Source organism: Gracilinanus agilis, chromosome 3 (assembly GCF_016433145.1).
Source record: "Gracilinanus agilis isolate LMUSP501 chromosome 3, AgileGrace, whole genome shotgun sequence".
NCBI classification, from domain to species: Eukaryota; Metazoa; Chordata; class Mammalia; order Didelphimorphia; family Didelphidae; genus Gracilinanus; species Gracilinanus agilis.
The window spans coordinates 227199708-227217004 of record NC_058132.1 but is presented as its reverse complement, the minus strand read 5'-3'; the positions used below and the strand labels follow the sequence as shown (position 1 = coordinate 227217004).

Genomic DNA, 17297 nt, shown 5'->3' with positions numbered 1-17297 from the left:
TTAAGGAACAGTGCTCCTCTTGAAGTGTTCAAAAATGCTCTAACTTAATCTTTTGTCCATTACAAAATTTCTTCATACTCCCTTGTTATCAATTTTTAATAAATAAAAATTCCTTCTCTGTCCCCTTTAAACCAACAACTGTTTATATGTATATGTGTGTATATATAATGTTAATAAACATATGTGCACATATATATTATTTATAGAGAGCATCATCCTACATCCTTTACCAAATGATTTAAGCCTTTATATTTATGCCAGGATTCATTTTCTCTACTAAATTCTCAAATCTCAAGTGAAAACTCTTTCTTTACACAAATATTTTAGCAATTTTTATTAAACCAAAGTTTTTACCCTAATCCTCTCAAGCATTTAACTACTTATCAAAGGAGACATTGTATTGTCTTTTATGAAATTTAACTATTTCTTTTTCTTTACGCAGAAGTACTTTCTGTACCCTATTTGGTGATGAACTGCTTCATATGAATGAATAATACTTTCACTTTGTAAAAGTAACCTTTGTTATTGTCAGTTATTCTTTACTCTTTGATGCTCTTCTTTCCAGCTATGAGGCTACTCCTGGTTCTCCTGCTACCTAAATGATTTTCTTCTTTCTCTGTTTTCTTTGCTGAATTACTAGCCATGGATGTGTCCTCCATGGTTCTGTTCTGGATTAGGGGTAGGGGAGACATCCTGACTCTTCTCCCTCTATACTCTTTCATTCAGTGATTTAATTAGCTCCCGTGGATTAAGTTAATATCTCTATACAGATTCATTTATCTATTTGTCCAGCCTTAAACTCTCCATGACCTCCATGGTCACATCCCCAACTGCTGATTGGACTAAACTGAGTTTTCCATCAAAATCTTAATCTCAACATGTCTAAGATTGAACTCTTTACCTTCTACCCTCCAAACCCCACTATTTTTCTAACTGTCCTATTCCTATTAAGGGTGCCACCTCTACTCTCTTTTCCATAACTCATTTAAAATCAGTTGCCGTTTCCAATTGATTCTACCTTCATGACATTTCTCATATATGCCCCCTTCCCTTCTCTGACATAGTGATCATTCTGTGGTAGGCTGCCATCATTTCATATCTATACTATTGCAGTAATCTCTCTTCTTTTTCTACCTCAAACATCTCTTCACTTCAGTCCATCTTTCACTCAGTTATCAAATTTCTAAAGCACAGATCTAATCATGATACCCCTCTCCACCTCCAATAAATTCCACTTCTTACCTATGTAGTCAGATATCAAATCCTCTGTTTGTTATTCAGAGCCATTCATAACCTGGATTCCCCTAACTTTGGTCTTAAACCTTATCCTCTCCAACTATTCTTCATTCAGTGATACTGGCCTCCTTGCTATTCCTCAAACAAGACACTCCACTTTCTAGTTTCATGCATTTCCACATGCCTGGAATTTTCTCCCTGTCCATCTCCACCTCTTGGTATCTCTGGCTTCCTTCAAGTTTCAGCTAAAGTTCCATCTTTTATGAGAAGCTTTGTCTGATCCCTCTTAATACTAGTGCCTCCTCTGTTGGTTTTTTGGTTTGGTTTTTTTTTTTCCCCCAACATATCCTGAATATAGCTTGTTTGTACATAGTTGTTTACATGTCATCTCCCCCATTAGACTATGAGTTCTTTAAGAGCAGACCTTATTTTGTTTATTTATTTATTTTGCTTTTCTTTGTATCCTCAGCACTTAGTACAATGCCAGGCACATAGTAGGTACTTAATAAACATTTGTTGTCTTGCCTTGGAATGGTACCTTATACAGGGATAGGATAGTATAGGATCAGGGTTTCTGAGCTGCTGATAAACTACTTTTAAGGGTAACAGGACTGAGATTTCTTGCTTATTTGCCCTTCTTAAGAAGATTGGAATCTAAATCTGGGCAATGTGCCATAGATTCCCTCTGCCACTGGGAATTTCAGTCAAATGAATAGTAATTTGGAGATTCTATTTGAGGAACCATATCATTAATTTATTTCTACTGTTAATTTGGTATTTTAGACACTATCGTCTTAATAAAACTTAGTAATACAAAGCCATCTAATTAGATGGGTTTTTATGTCATAAACATCCTTTGAATAGATTGCTTATTGGTCAAATCAAAACCACAATAGTGTTAAGGTTTAACTTTTTCCATTCAAGTTAATAAATCCCTTAACTACATTATCTACATAGGTAGCAGCTGTTTTTTATCTCAGCATTTACTTAATATTTTCTTGGACATGGCTTACTGTTCATCCCAAGAAACTAATTAAATTGACTACTTGAGTAAACCCAAGATTGATACCATATGTGAAAGTTTGAACATTATAATTAATTACAAATGGTGACCTTTTTGTTGAACTAATTTTCCACCATACAGGAAAAATCCTGCATTTTAATGTTCCAACACTAAAAATACCTTTCTGTTGAATAAAATGTTCTATATTAAAAATTAAGTGGACTTTATGCTGCCCAGACCTTGTTTAAGTAAAAGAAGGGAACTAAAAAATTTGCATATGTGAAATTATAAGGTAGCCCCAAACATTTTTCATCTTTTTATATTGAAACAGAGGTTTTTGACACTGGGAGCTGTGTTATCCTTTTTTGTAGGTACCTTTCAAAGTTGTATAAATAACTATAGTTTTCACAAGCAATTTTATTTCCTAATACACTCTGTGTACTTCTTCACTTGAAGAAATTATGCAAGAAAAATATCTGAAAACATTCTTTTTCCTTTCCTAAAATTACTAAGATTTTTTATAACTATATACATTTATAAATGCTCTGACAATACATCTTTGGTTTTTAAAAGTGTGTTTGGTATTGTATAAAAAAGCTGTACTGTGTTGTAAAAATTGTATTGTAAATACTGAAAAAAATTTGATCCAATAGACAGCCTGAGCAATGATATCTTGGCACATCCCAATACTAAAAGAACCAAAGAAAGATTTCCATTTTGTTGGGTAGATCTTGCATAGAGGATTTATCAGAAAGCTGATTATTGTAATATCCTTATTTGTGTTTTGCCTCCTGTTTATCCCCTCTCCAGTCAAATTAATACATGATTCTCAACATGTCATTGTTTGATTAAAAAACAATATATACACAGATATATACATATAGAACATAAAGCAAATTTAAGGGTTTAGAGATACTTGGAAGGCTAACAGTAAAGAAAGGCATCTCTTAACACTTAAAATTACTTTGTATTTATTGTATATGTAGAGGATCTAGAATATAAACTCCAAATACTGGAATTTACCTTTCAGTCTGACTTAATCAACCTTATCTTATAGTACTTCTATACACTCCACATTCTAGCCACACTAGTCTATTCTCTTAACTATATTTGGCTTATCCTCTCATATCTTTATATCTTCATTCACACTATCCTCAATTCCTACAATAGGCTCACCCTTTTCACTCCCCCATGCATTTGTTGAAGTCTTTTCCTTCTAGCAAAAGATAACACAAGTTCTGCCTTCTTCCATGATCAGGTAAAAATGATATCCTTAACTTTTTCATAACATCCTGTCCTGTCTTAAGTCCCTTTTCCTCATATTAATTATTTGCATGCATATCTTTCTATCCTTGTTAAAGGGTAAGTTTGATAAAAAAAAAAAACCAGGATCTATGTTATATTTTCCTTTGTGTAGTCCAAGAACCTAGTGCAATACTTCACATATTATAGGTACTTTAATAAATGTTTCTTGAGTTACTGGAGCAAGAACATGAGTTACACAGACTGAAAAAATATAAAGGGGTACTTTTTGTGTCAGTGGAAGGAATACCCATACTGGTGATGATAATTCTCATTCATATTTAAAAATTACAAAGTGTTTTCCCAACAACTCTGCAAGGTAAGTAGTGTATTATTTTATATGTGTTTTATTGATGAGGAAACTGAGAATTCATAGAATTGAAATGATTTGTCAAACCCAGGCCTTCTTACTCTAGGTACAATACTTGATGAAATCACAAATTCTTAAATGCATCATAATAAAAGTATAATTCTAAAATAGAAATCGGTATGTGTATATATATGTATGTACCTATATTTGTCTTACTCATTCAGTGATTCTGAAAGAAAAAGTAGAAGAAAACAGAATACTAACAGTAGAATATGTGTTTACTAACTTTTATTGTTATTAAGAGGATCTCTAAATAAGTTATTTATTTCAAAATAAATAGAATTAGAAGCTCTTGTCTTTGAGTCAATAATTTAATTTCTTGCAACCTTCAAAAGAAACAAAACAACAAGTGAGAATTTTGAACACAGCTGCCAAAAATAGCATTCAGTGTATGTAGAAATACCATTTAGTATATGTAAAAACTGCTATTCTCACCCTTAGAGGTAGATAGGGAGCTATCTTTGAAGTCATGGAGACCTGCATTCCAGTGTTGACTCTGACACATATAGCTAAGTGACTTTGGGCAAATTACTTAACCTCTCAGTGCCCAAGCAGGTTTCTAAAACTACAAGTTGCAGAACAGGTACCAATATACATTGGTAGAATTGGGTTTCCTTATTTACACTAGTAGTTCCCAACATTCACAGAATTACTGATGCAGACCTTATTCCCTTCTCCTAGCCACACACACACACACATAAAAAAGAATATTATCCTAAATTTTGCTTTTACTGAAATTCTGAAAAAGTTTATATTTACCACATTAATATTTAATATTTAGTTACAGTGGTTCTAAAAGTAAAACTGGAAGAAAACATAGAATGGAAATACTAACATTAGAAAAATGTGTTTACTAACTTTTATTGTTAGAAAGAGATTTCTAAAGGAATCCTAAGACAGCTAGGTAGCATGGGTAGAATGCTGGACCTGGAATCAGAAAGACTCAACTTTATGAGATCAAATTTGGCTATAGACACTTAGTAACTGTTCCACCCTTGGCAAGTAACTTAACCCTATTTGCCTCAGTTTCCTCATCCTTAAAATGAGATGGAGGAAATGGCAAACTACTCTAGTATCTTTGTCAAGAAAACTCCACATGGTGACTTCCAATACTTCCTAGCTCTATTGCCCTGAACAAATCACTTAACCCTGATTGCTTTGCCTTTGCTACTCTTCTCTTAGAAATTATACAAAAACAGAAAGTGAGGGTTTACAGAAAAGAAAATCCCACATGGAGTTTCAAAGAGTCAGACATGACTGAATTGACTCAAAAACAACAACAACAAAAGAATTTTAGATGTACTGATCACTGATTTGCTTTACTGTAGAATTAAAAACCAGTAGAGAACTTGAATGCTAGTAGAGAATATTGTAGTTTCTATACACAAAAATAAATTCATTTACATTATCTCCAACTGCATTTTATTTTTCATTTATTTATATTTTCTATGTCCTATCAATTAAGAATGTATCTGATTATTTTCTTTTTGGTTGTATTTTTCTCTCCTTTTTTAGATATGAAGATAAAGCTGCTAAAGATCTAGAGCGATACAATAAGCAAATCAAGAAAGCTACCGAGCAAGGTTTACAAAGAACACCAAAAGAAAATGAAAAAAAATCAAAACTAATAACAATGCAGAATCTAGCACAAAAACACAAGCTAAAAACTTCATTTTCTAATCAGCCAAAACTTGATGAGCTTTTTCAGTCTCAAAGTGAGAAAAGGAAAAGCAAGTCACAAAATATAAAAATTGTACAGGTTCCTTTCTCTATGAAAACCTTAAAACTTAAGTATAGGAATTATATGAAAGGTGATTTACTACATAAAGAAGAACTTTGCCTGATCCATCATTTAAGTTTTCCTGATGCATGGATAATTGCTTCCCAAAAAGAGATCATGTTATTAAACCCATACAGAGTGGAAGAGGCTTTACTATTTAAAAGACTTCTTGAAAATCATAAACTTCCTGCAGAGCCATTGGAGAAGCCAGTGATATTAACAGAGAGGTATGATGGAGGAATATAAATATGCAGAATTTTTTTTCTTTAATGTTTATTATGAAATTTTAAGACAAGTTATGCTTAAAGTAAGGACATCTTAGATACAAAGCTTCAAAAAATATTGTGTTTATACTAATCACTTTAAAAATCCTACAGAGATGGATAATTTGTAGAATATTCTATAAAGTGCACTTATGCATCAAGCCCATTCATCCCAATCACTAAGTGACTATTATATTTACTGTAAGAGTGGCTTGCTACTCCAAATTCACCATTAGTAAGTAATTTGGACATCTTACAGGAAGAATAGGAATTGCTTTCTCTAAGCATCTTGACAGATTCCACTGAATTTTTGTTGGGGGGAGAGGGGATGCTGACTGACACAAAAAAAGTTATGATCTGTGTCTTCTAGAACCAGTGTTAGAATAGATCTCTAAATATAGTGCATGTTTCTTTAGAGACCTAAGATGTTTTTGCATATTTGTATATTTTCAAAATACTGCTTGAAATATGACATAACAATAGATATTCTCATTTTGGGAATGGGTAAAATAAAAGCACGGAGAAATTAAGTGATATTCTAAAGGTCAAACAGTCACTGTAACCCCACTAAAAAGCTGCTGTGTGAGTCAAGCATCAATTGTGTAGATGCCAAAGATGAACTTTGGCTACTTCACAGTTTTTCAGAGGGCCAACCCAGGCCACACCACTCAAATTCAGCTCCTGACCATTCTTGACACAAGCACAAAAGGCTGCTGACCTTCACTCCAAACTATGCAGGAAGATTTCCCCCTGACTATTAGAGTTGTTAGATTTTGGAACAAGTTACTAAGAAAACTTATCAAATCTACTTCCTAGAAGTTCTTAAGAATAAGAAGGATACTCTCTCACTTAAATGACTTTAAAAACCTTCCTAGAGATCGGAAGTTAATCAAGAAGATGTCTTAAATGGCTTAATAATTAATGTACTATTGTATCCATTTAGAAGGTAGAATGTCATTGGTTTCTTTTTTTTTTTTTTTTAACCCTTAACTTCTGTGTATTGGCTTCTTGATGGAAGAGTGGTAAGGGTGGGCAATGGGGGTCAAGTGACTTGCCCAGGGTCACACAACTGGGGAGTGTCAGAGGCCGGATTTGGACCTAGGACCTCCCATCTCTAGGCCTGACTCTCAATCCACTGAGCTTCCCAGCTGCCCCCATTAGTTTCTAAAAATGTTTTTTATCTTTACAATATTATATTTGGGAAGCATTTTTCCAAATCTTACAAAATTTGTATTTAAGCATTGTAGCTAATATAGCCTGCCTTTTATTCCTTTTTAGCTCTTTGTAATGCCTAAGATTATGCTTTCAATATTGTGAATTCTTGTTAATGCTACTACTGACTGAAAAATTCAGTTCAGCAAATATTTTCTGAGTGCTCGTTATGTCCAGGGTCCCATGCTCATAAAATTTGCCCATGTAGTACCTCTATATAACTGTGAGGCAGCATAGCAGAGTAGCAGAAACACTGAACGTAGCATCAGAAGCCAGAAATTATCGTTTGACCCAATCACTTCTCTGTCTATAACATTGGACAGATCATCTAACTTCTCTGGACTTGTTTCATCATCTATAAAATCAAGAGACTAACAATTTAAGGATGTTGTGAGGACAGTTCTACTTAGTAAACCTTAAATAAAGCATTATGTATATATGTGCAGTAATTATTAGTGTTCTACAGCTTAAATACTGTCTTCACCACAACCCAGTGAAGTAGGTGATGTAAGCATTATCTCTATTATTCAGATGAGGAAACTGAGTCTTGGAAAAGTGAAGTGCCTAAAATACTACCACCTCATATCAGAACTTGAGCTCAAAACTCTTCCTCTTTTTACTATGCCACACTGCTTCTTTATATAAGTAAGAGATATTTTTAGTTTTCCCATTACCAAATGTGCTGCTTATATTACAAATATTTAATAAATGTATTGTTGAATTAGATTTTTTTTAACAATGAGATTCTTCCATGAGAATACTTTTTAAAATGGACCTTTAGTAATCTTCTAAAAGAGTTTTGAGGAGAATATTTTCATTTTTTTCTTCTTCATTTTGCCATAAATAATTTGATAAAAGACCCATGGTTTCTTTTTCAGTCTTTTTAATAGGTCCATTTATTTAGAAGTCTTAAGTAAAATGACAACAGATGATCAAGACTTCAGTGGCTCAACCTACTTGTCTGATCCACGCCTTACAGCAAATGGATTCAGAATAAAATTGATACCAGGTAATGGCATGTTTGATTTATTAAGTTTGAAAAATTCAGATGCTTACTTTTATAAGCTCCCTTTTAAATTTTATACTTTGAATTATTAATTTCCTTACATTATTTTCTGTAATTTTAAAGTATTAGCTTTCTTCTCAATATATGAAATAATAGCCATATAAGAATTTTTCTTTCTCATTTTATAAAGGCCATCATATACTCAATAGGTAAAAAAACATTGATTCCTTACTTGGCATAAATTGATTTGAAATAGCCTTGCCTTCATGTTGTTTTAGCTAATCAGGGAGTTTTATAATAATCTTTATCATTCCTTTAACATTTGGACTGCCCTATTTGTTGCATTTATTAATTGAAGAAAATACTGGCCAAAGAAACAGGATAGACAAAGAACAATGTATATATTCTTTCTTTTAAAAAAAATGGACTCAGATCCGCCAGTTTGACCATTGCAAACACATAGCCACAGATAAAATTAGTTTGAACAATTTATTGAGCTTCTAGCCTGTAGTTCTTTCCTCTTTCTGTAGCCTTGTTTGTAGAGAATGAAGAACTTTCTATTCTGAAATGGATTTGGGTTGACAACACTTTCTGAAATGGTGAGATATTTAGTCCCTTCTATGACTTTTTTTCTTCATCTTATCTCCAGCCTAAATCCTTCAGTTCATTCCCTCTGGTTCTGGATCATATTGTATTGCTTTGCAGCCATTCTTTGTATCTGCTAAAGGTTTTTCCCTCCTGTATAAGCAAAACACTTTAATGATTTTTTGCCCTTGAGCTGCAGGATCTAAATTGATTCAAAGCCATCCTACAGTTTTTTTTTTGTTTTTTTTTTTTTTTGCTCTGTCTCTTCAGTTCTACATTTCAGAGCTCTTTGGAGTCCTACTCTTTTTCTGACCCATTTTTTTCCTATCCTGTATGGTTTGTCTAAATCATTCAGCAGCAATTTGTTTAAACTGGCCTTAGACTTTGATAAAACTAGATTCTTCACCTTTTGTTCTAAGCTGACGTCTCAGCTTGGTCTCAGTAGCCCTGTAGTCTATATGATAGATCCCTTCTTTTTCTGAAATTCATTTGCAGACCTTTTGTTCCCTCTCATATCCAGTAACTTCCTTGTTTCTTTCTTTTTCAGACAGAACTTTTTTCTTTTTTTAAGCTGCTAAATCAATTCTTGTGCTCTAAGAAATAGCTTGAGCCCTCTACTTAGTTGTAGAAAAGAGATAATTGATGCCCTAAACCCCTGGAATAATCAAGTAATAAATAATCCTGCCAATTTTCTTGAATTTTCTTTTATATTTGTCACTCAGTTTCCCTGAGGGAACAGTCTTCTAGAATCCAGTTGTTACAGGTGGTTTGCAGTGTCACAACATCAAAAATGTAGAGCTGAAAGTGAAACCTCAAAGGTCCTCTATTCCAAGTCCCTCATTTTATAAATTAGGAAACTGAGAAGTTAAGTTACTTGCCCAAGGTCACACAGGACATAAGTTTCAGAGGCAAGATTTGAACCTAAGTCCTCTGAGTCCAGAGCCAGTGCTTATTCCAATGTATTTTACTGCCCCCAAACAATATATCAGGAAGGTTGAGACTAAAAAAAATATCTCCCATATGCCCCTCTATGCACCCTATTTTCTAATTAATATGGTTTGCCTTCCATTCCCTAAATTCTTCCATCACTTTTGCTGTCCCCACCTCCTAGAGAATTCTTTGCTCATCCCCATTTCTTTGTTATAATTCTTCCTATCTTTAATGTCTCTTCTTTCATGAATATTCTCCTGATTCTCAAGATGGTAGCAATCTTTTTCTTGTGTTCTTAAAGTACTTTGTATTTCTCCTCTGACTACATTCACATCTTTCTTTGTATTACTTATATTTATTTGAGTAATTTTTCTTAAATCTTCTATTCATTTAAATTCCTGATGGGCAGGAGCTATGTTTTATCTTTATAATGGTCATATCAACTTACAGTTCTATTCTGTTCAATTAATATTATTTTTTAATTAATTAAGCACTTACCATGTGCTAGTTACTGTAATAGTCACTAGAGATGCAAAGACCAAAATAGTTCTGACCCTCAAGGAGCTTTTATTATACTGGACAAATAAAACATTTAACATATGATTAAATGTGTAGTATATGCAAATTAATTTCAAGAAGGATATAGTACTAGGGATAATGAGGAATGACTTATTATAAAAGAAGGCACCTGATCTGTACTTATAAGGAAGTTTAGGGATTCTATAATTTATAGGTCAAAAAAGGACATTGTTCCAGACATCAAAGGAACTATCCAATGGTGAGGTCCTCCAGTTTCATGTTTGTGAATATTATTTTTTGAAATATTACAAAATCATCTTTAATGGATCTGTAACTATTCAACATAGTTTGGCTTGATCATTTGCACAGAAAAAAATCAAATGGATAAACAATATGTATTAGAAAGTTTATGGCTTTCAATTGTATGAACAATCTGTACATCTTGACAAACACATGTATTCAACAGGTTGAGGCCAGAATTAAGTAGGAGAGTGAGATAGACTACGTACAGGAAATCACAACTTCTTTCAGAAATAAACTCATCTTATATGTAGTTTTGAGGCATGAAATACAATGTCTTTGAAAGAGAATGAGTATCATTCAGAGGACAATGGAGGGGACTTGCGAGTGCATATGTGGAAGACTTGCAGTCTGCATAGTTGTCAGGAACATCTATATTGGTGGGAGCACAGATCCCTTTGATATTTGAGATACATATATGGATTTGGGAATTGTCTTTATAAAGATGATAATTGAGCTTATGTTAGCTAATGAATTGGCAAAGGGAAAAAGTGAAGAGAGTAAAGAGACCCCAGAATAGAGTTGTGCTTAGGAAATTGAAGAGCAGTTGGTAAAATGCTTAAAGTCTCGATTATTTTAATAAATATCATGGGAATTCATTTTCTCTCCAAAGAAAGAAATGTTCTAAACAAATGGAAGCAGCAAAACAGCAATAACTTAGATAAAATTACATTACTTGAAGCACATGTGGAGTGTGGGCATCATATCTTAACGTGGAGTCCTGTGGGAAATTATGTGGTCTTTAAGTAAGGGGAAAAAGAAATATTTTCCTGAATTGAATTCTAATTAAAAGTTCACTAAATGTTTTAACATTGATTTTGTTTTCAATGGACATACCCTGGAATGTAATTCAGATTGATATAAGATTTTATTTACGTATTTTTTCTTTCTTCCAGGAACTTCGGTCACTGAAAACCATTTGGAAATAGAAGGAATGGCTAATTGTCTCCCATTCTATGGAATATTGGACTTAAAGGAAATTCTTAATGCAGTGCTAAATAAAAATGCGAAGGAAGTTTATGAATGTAGACCTCGTAAAGTAGTTAGCTATTTAGAGGTACGTAATGCTAGAATTTGTAAGATGACAAATTTTAAGATAGTTAAAGATTCTTTGTACTAAATTAGACTGTTAAGCTATTTATCTATTAATTGAATGTAAGATAGTACTGGAGAACCTCATCATTTTAGAATACTTACACAGTTCATCCATATCAGTGATGGAGAACCTTTTAGAGATGGAATGCCAGGGCCTACCCCTACCCCCCCCCATCCCCAACCAAGGGCCCCCCCACACCCCTTTCCCTAGATAAGGGAAGGAGGAAGCCATTGGGCTGCTGGACAGGAGAGCGGGGGAAGTAAGGAATGTCCTTAGGTGTACGGAGAGGGAGTCTCTGGTGTATCCACCCTGAGTCCCTCTGGCTTTCTAGTAATGAACTCTGGCAGGCAACTGCAGATGTGCCCACAGAGAGGACTCTACATGCCCTTTTTGGCACATGTGCCATAGGTTCTCCATCATGGATCCATACTAAAGCCTTACCATCATATTGTTCTTGGGTCCAGACACTCTTCTTGGACAGGCACTCTTCTGTTTCTTTTTTGTTTTATGGTTTTATTACCATTGTTGGATTATTCTTGTTTTATTTTTTTTCCTTTGAGGAAATAAGACCAGAACTATGATTTTCTTTTAAATTCATTTTAAAATTTTTAATTCCAAATTCTCTCTCCATGCCTCCCCCACTGATTAAGAAGGCAAGCAATATGATACCCATCATATGTGTAAAAAAAAAAAAAACCATAAAAAAGACATAAAGAAAGCAGAGAAAATATGTTTCAGTCTATACTCAGAGAGTTCATCAGTTAAGGGAATAGCATTTTTTTCATCATGAGTCCTTTGGAATTGTCATGGATCGTTGTACTGATCAGAGTAACTAGGTTTTTCACAGCTGATTATCATTATAGTATTGCTGTTCTGTTAGTGTGCAGTGGTCTCCTTGTTCTGCTCACTTTACTTTTCATAAGTTTATCTGCATCTTAGATTTTTCCTGAAAACATGCCCTTTATTATAGCACAACAGTATTCCAGCACAATCATATACCACGATTGCTCAGCGATTCCCAAACCAATGGTCATCCCATGGGGAACAGTCTTACTGATAAATGGAACTCAGTATAATGTATCCATTTTATACTAAATACTGATCAGTAGACAGTAGTATTATGCTGAGGTATATTAGCTAACTCCCAACATTTGTCTCTCTTTACAGATCCAGATTATTTAATAAATGAGAATTTTTTTGCCTTACTGTGTTATATAAGTGTGCTGGGAAAATAGCATCTTAAAGTTATAAGATTATAATAAAAACCAATTTTCTTCTCTGAAAGTAGGTAGGAAAAGCAAATAAAAATATTACTTTGTAGTTTCATACTATTTCTGTATAAAAATCATCCATATTAGGTAATGTCTTTTGAAAATACCTAGTTTTTTTTAAACTGAAAGATTATGTTAATGTAATTAAAAGACAAAAACTTAATATGTATCTGACTTTTCTTCATTTCATCTGCCAAGTTGCAAATGTATCTTTTTCAAAATACTAACATTGTAACACTTTGTGGCTTTTTTCCACATAGGGAGAAGCAGTACGTCTTTCTCGACAGCTACCTTTGTATTTATCAAAAGAGGATGTACAAGATACCATGTATAGGATGAAGCTACAACTGGGAGATGATATTAAGGGATGTGTTCATGGTCGCCCATTTTTTCATCACTTAACATACCTTCCAAAAACTATATAATACTATAAATTTTGCATTAAATCAGAATGTTTTCTTTTTTTTCTCCTCAGTTAAATGTTTTCTGCTTTAAAACTTTATAATCATATCTTAAGCATTTTTGCATCATCTTGTGCTATACATAATTGCTTTTAGATAAATACTCATCATTTTGTAAAATGAAATAAATTACACATTTGTATAAAAACTCCAGCTAGATTAAATGATTGTTAATGTATAAAGTGGGTTTTTTAGTTAATTTATTCATTTTTATTCATTCAACAAATTAAGTAAATCTTTCTTCACCACTTTATATACTTACTCTGGGAGGCATAGATAACCCCAGACATGCAGGGTAACTTTTAAAATATTTTTCATTTCTACTAAATATGGTTATAGTAAAATTCATATTTAAAAAAATCAGATTTTATAAATATGCTAGATCAGCTTTGTTCCCTTACTTACCTTTTAAGAGGCCTGATTCCCAAACTTTGAGAGTCCAAAAACATTTTACAAACTCCAGTCTCATCCCTTGAGGCTATTAACAGTGATGAAGAGCTCCATGTTAAACAATAGAACCAACAACAACAAAAGCACCACTGAGCTTCTCTATTCTGTTATGGATGACACAAAGATATAGGACCTGAAGCAAGTGCCCTGTTCTGGTTCCATTTAGGAATTGAGGTCTCCTGCTAGGTGGTGACACAAAGGAAAAAAGACCAAGTCCAGAGCAACTGGGGGAATCTGAATATACATTAGGAGACCAACCTAAATCCGATGCCATATCAGGAGGGATGTTCTGTGGGCCTAAAGTTGCAGATTTCTGGGTAGGTCACCATGAAAAGAAAAGAGTAAAATCAACATCAATAGGAGACACAAGCATACCCGTCTAGAGCCGGTGTTAAATGGGTCAGACCCAGAAGCAGACTAGAGAGTCTTGTTGGCAAACCTATGGCATGCGTGCTAGAGTTACCAGAGGGGGCTGCTCCCCTCCCCCTCTCTACCACGCTGAGGACATTTCTCTCATCACCTGCCCCTCTGCCCAGCACCCCAATAGGAAAGCTTCCTCCATCCCCTGACTGGAGTAAGGTGGGGGTGGAGGGGGACTCACATGTGCAGTATGAGGGTTGCAGTTGAGCACTCGGCCTCTAAAATGGCTCTCAAACCATATCTGGCTCTTTTGAGGGCCAGATATGGCTTTTTCTGCAGGAGCCATAAAGTCAATTTTTTTCAGGCGCTGTTACAGGAGCAGCACTGTGAGCACTGTATGGCTCTCACAAAATTACATTTTAAAAAATGTGGCGTTTATGGCTCTCATGGCCAAAAAGGTTGCCGACCCCTGCTCTAAAAGGTTCATCACTGTTATAGATAAGCTTGATACCAGTGCCTTTTGGTTCAGTTCCCAGTCCTGAATCTAGCGAAGGTAGGACTTAACCCATGTAAGGCACTGGCCCATACAAAACTATCATAGAAGACTGGATCTGAGCCTCACTACTCCATACATTGGTATGAGAGAGAGAGTTCCTGTCTGGTACAAATCCATCAACTAAAGTTGTGGATATAAATGGGGAGAGGGGGTCAGGAAGAACCTCCTAAAAGGATAGATTAGCCACAAGGACTCCAAAGGCTCATGTTAGAACTATAGGAAGAGCTAAAATAAAGATTAAATTAGATACTTGGGGGTAGAGGGAAGAGAAAGAAAGCAAGTATACAATCTCAAAGTAGTTGACATGGGAGAATAACAGAATGAACCATGCAGTGGTTCCACAAAGCAACAAGAAATAGAGCAGTATTGTGAAATGAAAAATTAGAACAAGTGATATAGAGAATTATACCTAGCTATAAAAAGCTAAATATGTTGATAGATTGATCAATTGATACATAGATACTATCAAAAACAAATGGAGAGTTCCGGGTTAAGATGGCGGCAGAGTAAAAAGCAGCTCTTAACCTCTCCTGACTGAAACACACAAAACTTCTCAAGGGGACATAAAAACAAGTCCAGACGAACGGAGGAACCCCACAACAGGATGCAGCGTGGAAGGTACGTGGAATCGGGACATTTCCATGCTATAAAGGGGTGAAACAGCTCTCACTAAATCACGGGCTGAGCAACCACCCCACCCCCAACCCCTCCACACACACACCACCTATAGTGCCGAAGCCAGTTAAAAAGAAATAGAGCAAGTTTGGGGCACCCATCAAGTCATTGGCAGCTACAGGGCCTGTTCCTGAGAGCAGCAAGATTTGGGACCCCAATAAGCCAAAGAACGCACCCGAAATTTGAGCATGAGAGCGCAGGCTCAGCGGAGGCGTGGGTGGAGGCAGACACAACTAGGAACCAAAGCTCTGAAACCCTGAGTGGGGAACCAAGGCAGACGGGGATACGACTGTGGAAGTAGCGCCCTGAGACTTGTAAAGGAACTCCAGCAGAGGATCAAGCAAGGGGGTCCACCAGGGGGCTTGACCTTGGAAAAAACCAGAACTCAGACCTCAGAAGCCAAAAGACCGCAGCGAGAATAAAGCTAAGAAGCTGCTGGGCTAATGATGGCTACCCAGACTCAGGAAGTTCAGAAGAGAAAGCTAAACAACAAGAAAAAGAAGTCTTTAACACTCGACAACTTTTACACAGAGAAAATTCAGACAACTGAGCAAACAGAGGAGGAGAACAAACAAGAATCCGGACCCTCCTCAAATAAGGAAAACTCCTCACAAGCTATGGAAGAGTTCAAAACTGAGATTCTGAGGAAGATGGAAGAGATCTGGCAAGAAAATAACAGTTTAAAAGGTAGAATCTTGCAATTGGTAAGTGAGGCTCAGAAATCAAATGAACTGATAAGCAAATTGAACCAGATTGAAAAAGAAAACCAAAAGATCATAGCTAAAAACCAGTCCCTAAAGGCTAGAATTGAGCAATTAGAAGTTAATGATCTCTCAAGACAACAAGAACAAATAAAACAAAGTCAAAAGACTGAAAAAATAGAAGGAAATATGAAATATCTCAATGAGAGAGTGACAGACCAAGAAAACCGGTCTAGAAGAGACAATTTGAGAATAATTGGTCATCCAGAAAAACCAGAAATTAATAGAAACCTGGACTCTGTACTAAAAGAAATTATTCAGCAAAATTGCCCTGAAGTCCTACAAGAGGGCAATATAGACATCGAAAGGATTCATAGAACACCCACTATATTCGATCCAGAGAAGAAAACAGTTAGAAATATTATTGCCAAATTCAAAAGCTTTCAAGCAAAAGAAAAAATCTTACAAGAAGCCAGAAAGAGACAATTCAAATATCAAGGAGCACCAATCAGGATCACACAGGATCTGGCAGCCTCCACGCTAAAAGATCGCAAGGCTTGGAATACAATATTCAGAAAGGCAAGAGAGCTGGGCCTGCAACCACGGATCAACTACCCATCAAAATTGACTATATATTTCCAGGGGAAAGTATGGGCATTCAACAAAATTGAAGAATTCCTAGCATTTGCACAGAAAAGACCAGGGCTAAATGAAAAGTTTGATATCCAACCACAAAAATTGAGAGAAACATGAAAAGGTAAATAAGAAACAGAGGGGAAAGAAAACTTATAATTTTTAAATTTGCCTTTCTAAGGGCCTCAGTAACATCTAATTATATGTATTCCTATGTAGAGAAATGTTATGTATAATTCTCTGTAGTGAACTCTATCTATTCACTATTATAGTATCCACTATTATAGTTATCAGAAGAATAATTCACAGGGTGAGGGTGGAACACTAAATAATCTAAGATGACATGGGGGATGGGAAAGAGGGGGTGAATAACAGGGGACACCAAGAGAAACTTGAGTGAATAAGAAATATAGGATGTTCTATTACACGCAAAGAGGGTATGGGAAGGAGAGGGGACAAATACTATTATAACTAGGAGAGGAAGAGAGTATTAAGAGGTAATAATCAAACCTTACTCTCAGTGTAATCAACCCGGAGAGGGAAGAGTAGCTATACTATCCATTGGGAAATAAAACTCTTATCTAACCC

At 35.1% G+C, this 17297-nt stretch overlaps 1 protein-coding gene across 5 annotated transcripts in view; it reads left to right on the top strand.

Moving 5' to 3' along the window:
- The window catches only part of PMS1 (PMS1 homolog 1, mismatch repair system component), a 105530-nt gene extending 92048 nt beyond the window's left edge, over positions 1 to 13482 (top strand). For 3 of the 5 annotated variants that reach the window (XM_044669702.1, XM_044669701.1, XM_044669699.1), the window contains 4 exons: positions 5427 to 5918; positions 8045 to 8175; positions 11403 to 11563; positions 13134 to 13482. In XM_044669702.1, coding sequence (XP_044525637.1) covers positions 5427 to 5918; positions 8045 to 8175; positions 11403 to 11563; positions 13134 to 13298 — 949 coding nt within the window. In that variant the 3' untranslated portion in view covers positions 13299 to 13482. The remainder of the gene's footprint in view (positions 1 to 5426; positions 5919 to 8044; positions 8176 to 11402; positions 11564 to 13133) is intronic. The other 2 variants (XM_044669704.1, XM_044669703.1) reach the window with 1 other exon arrangement.
- Positions 13483 to 17297: the final 3815 nt, after the last annotated feature.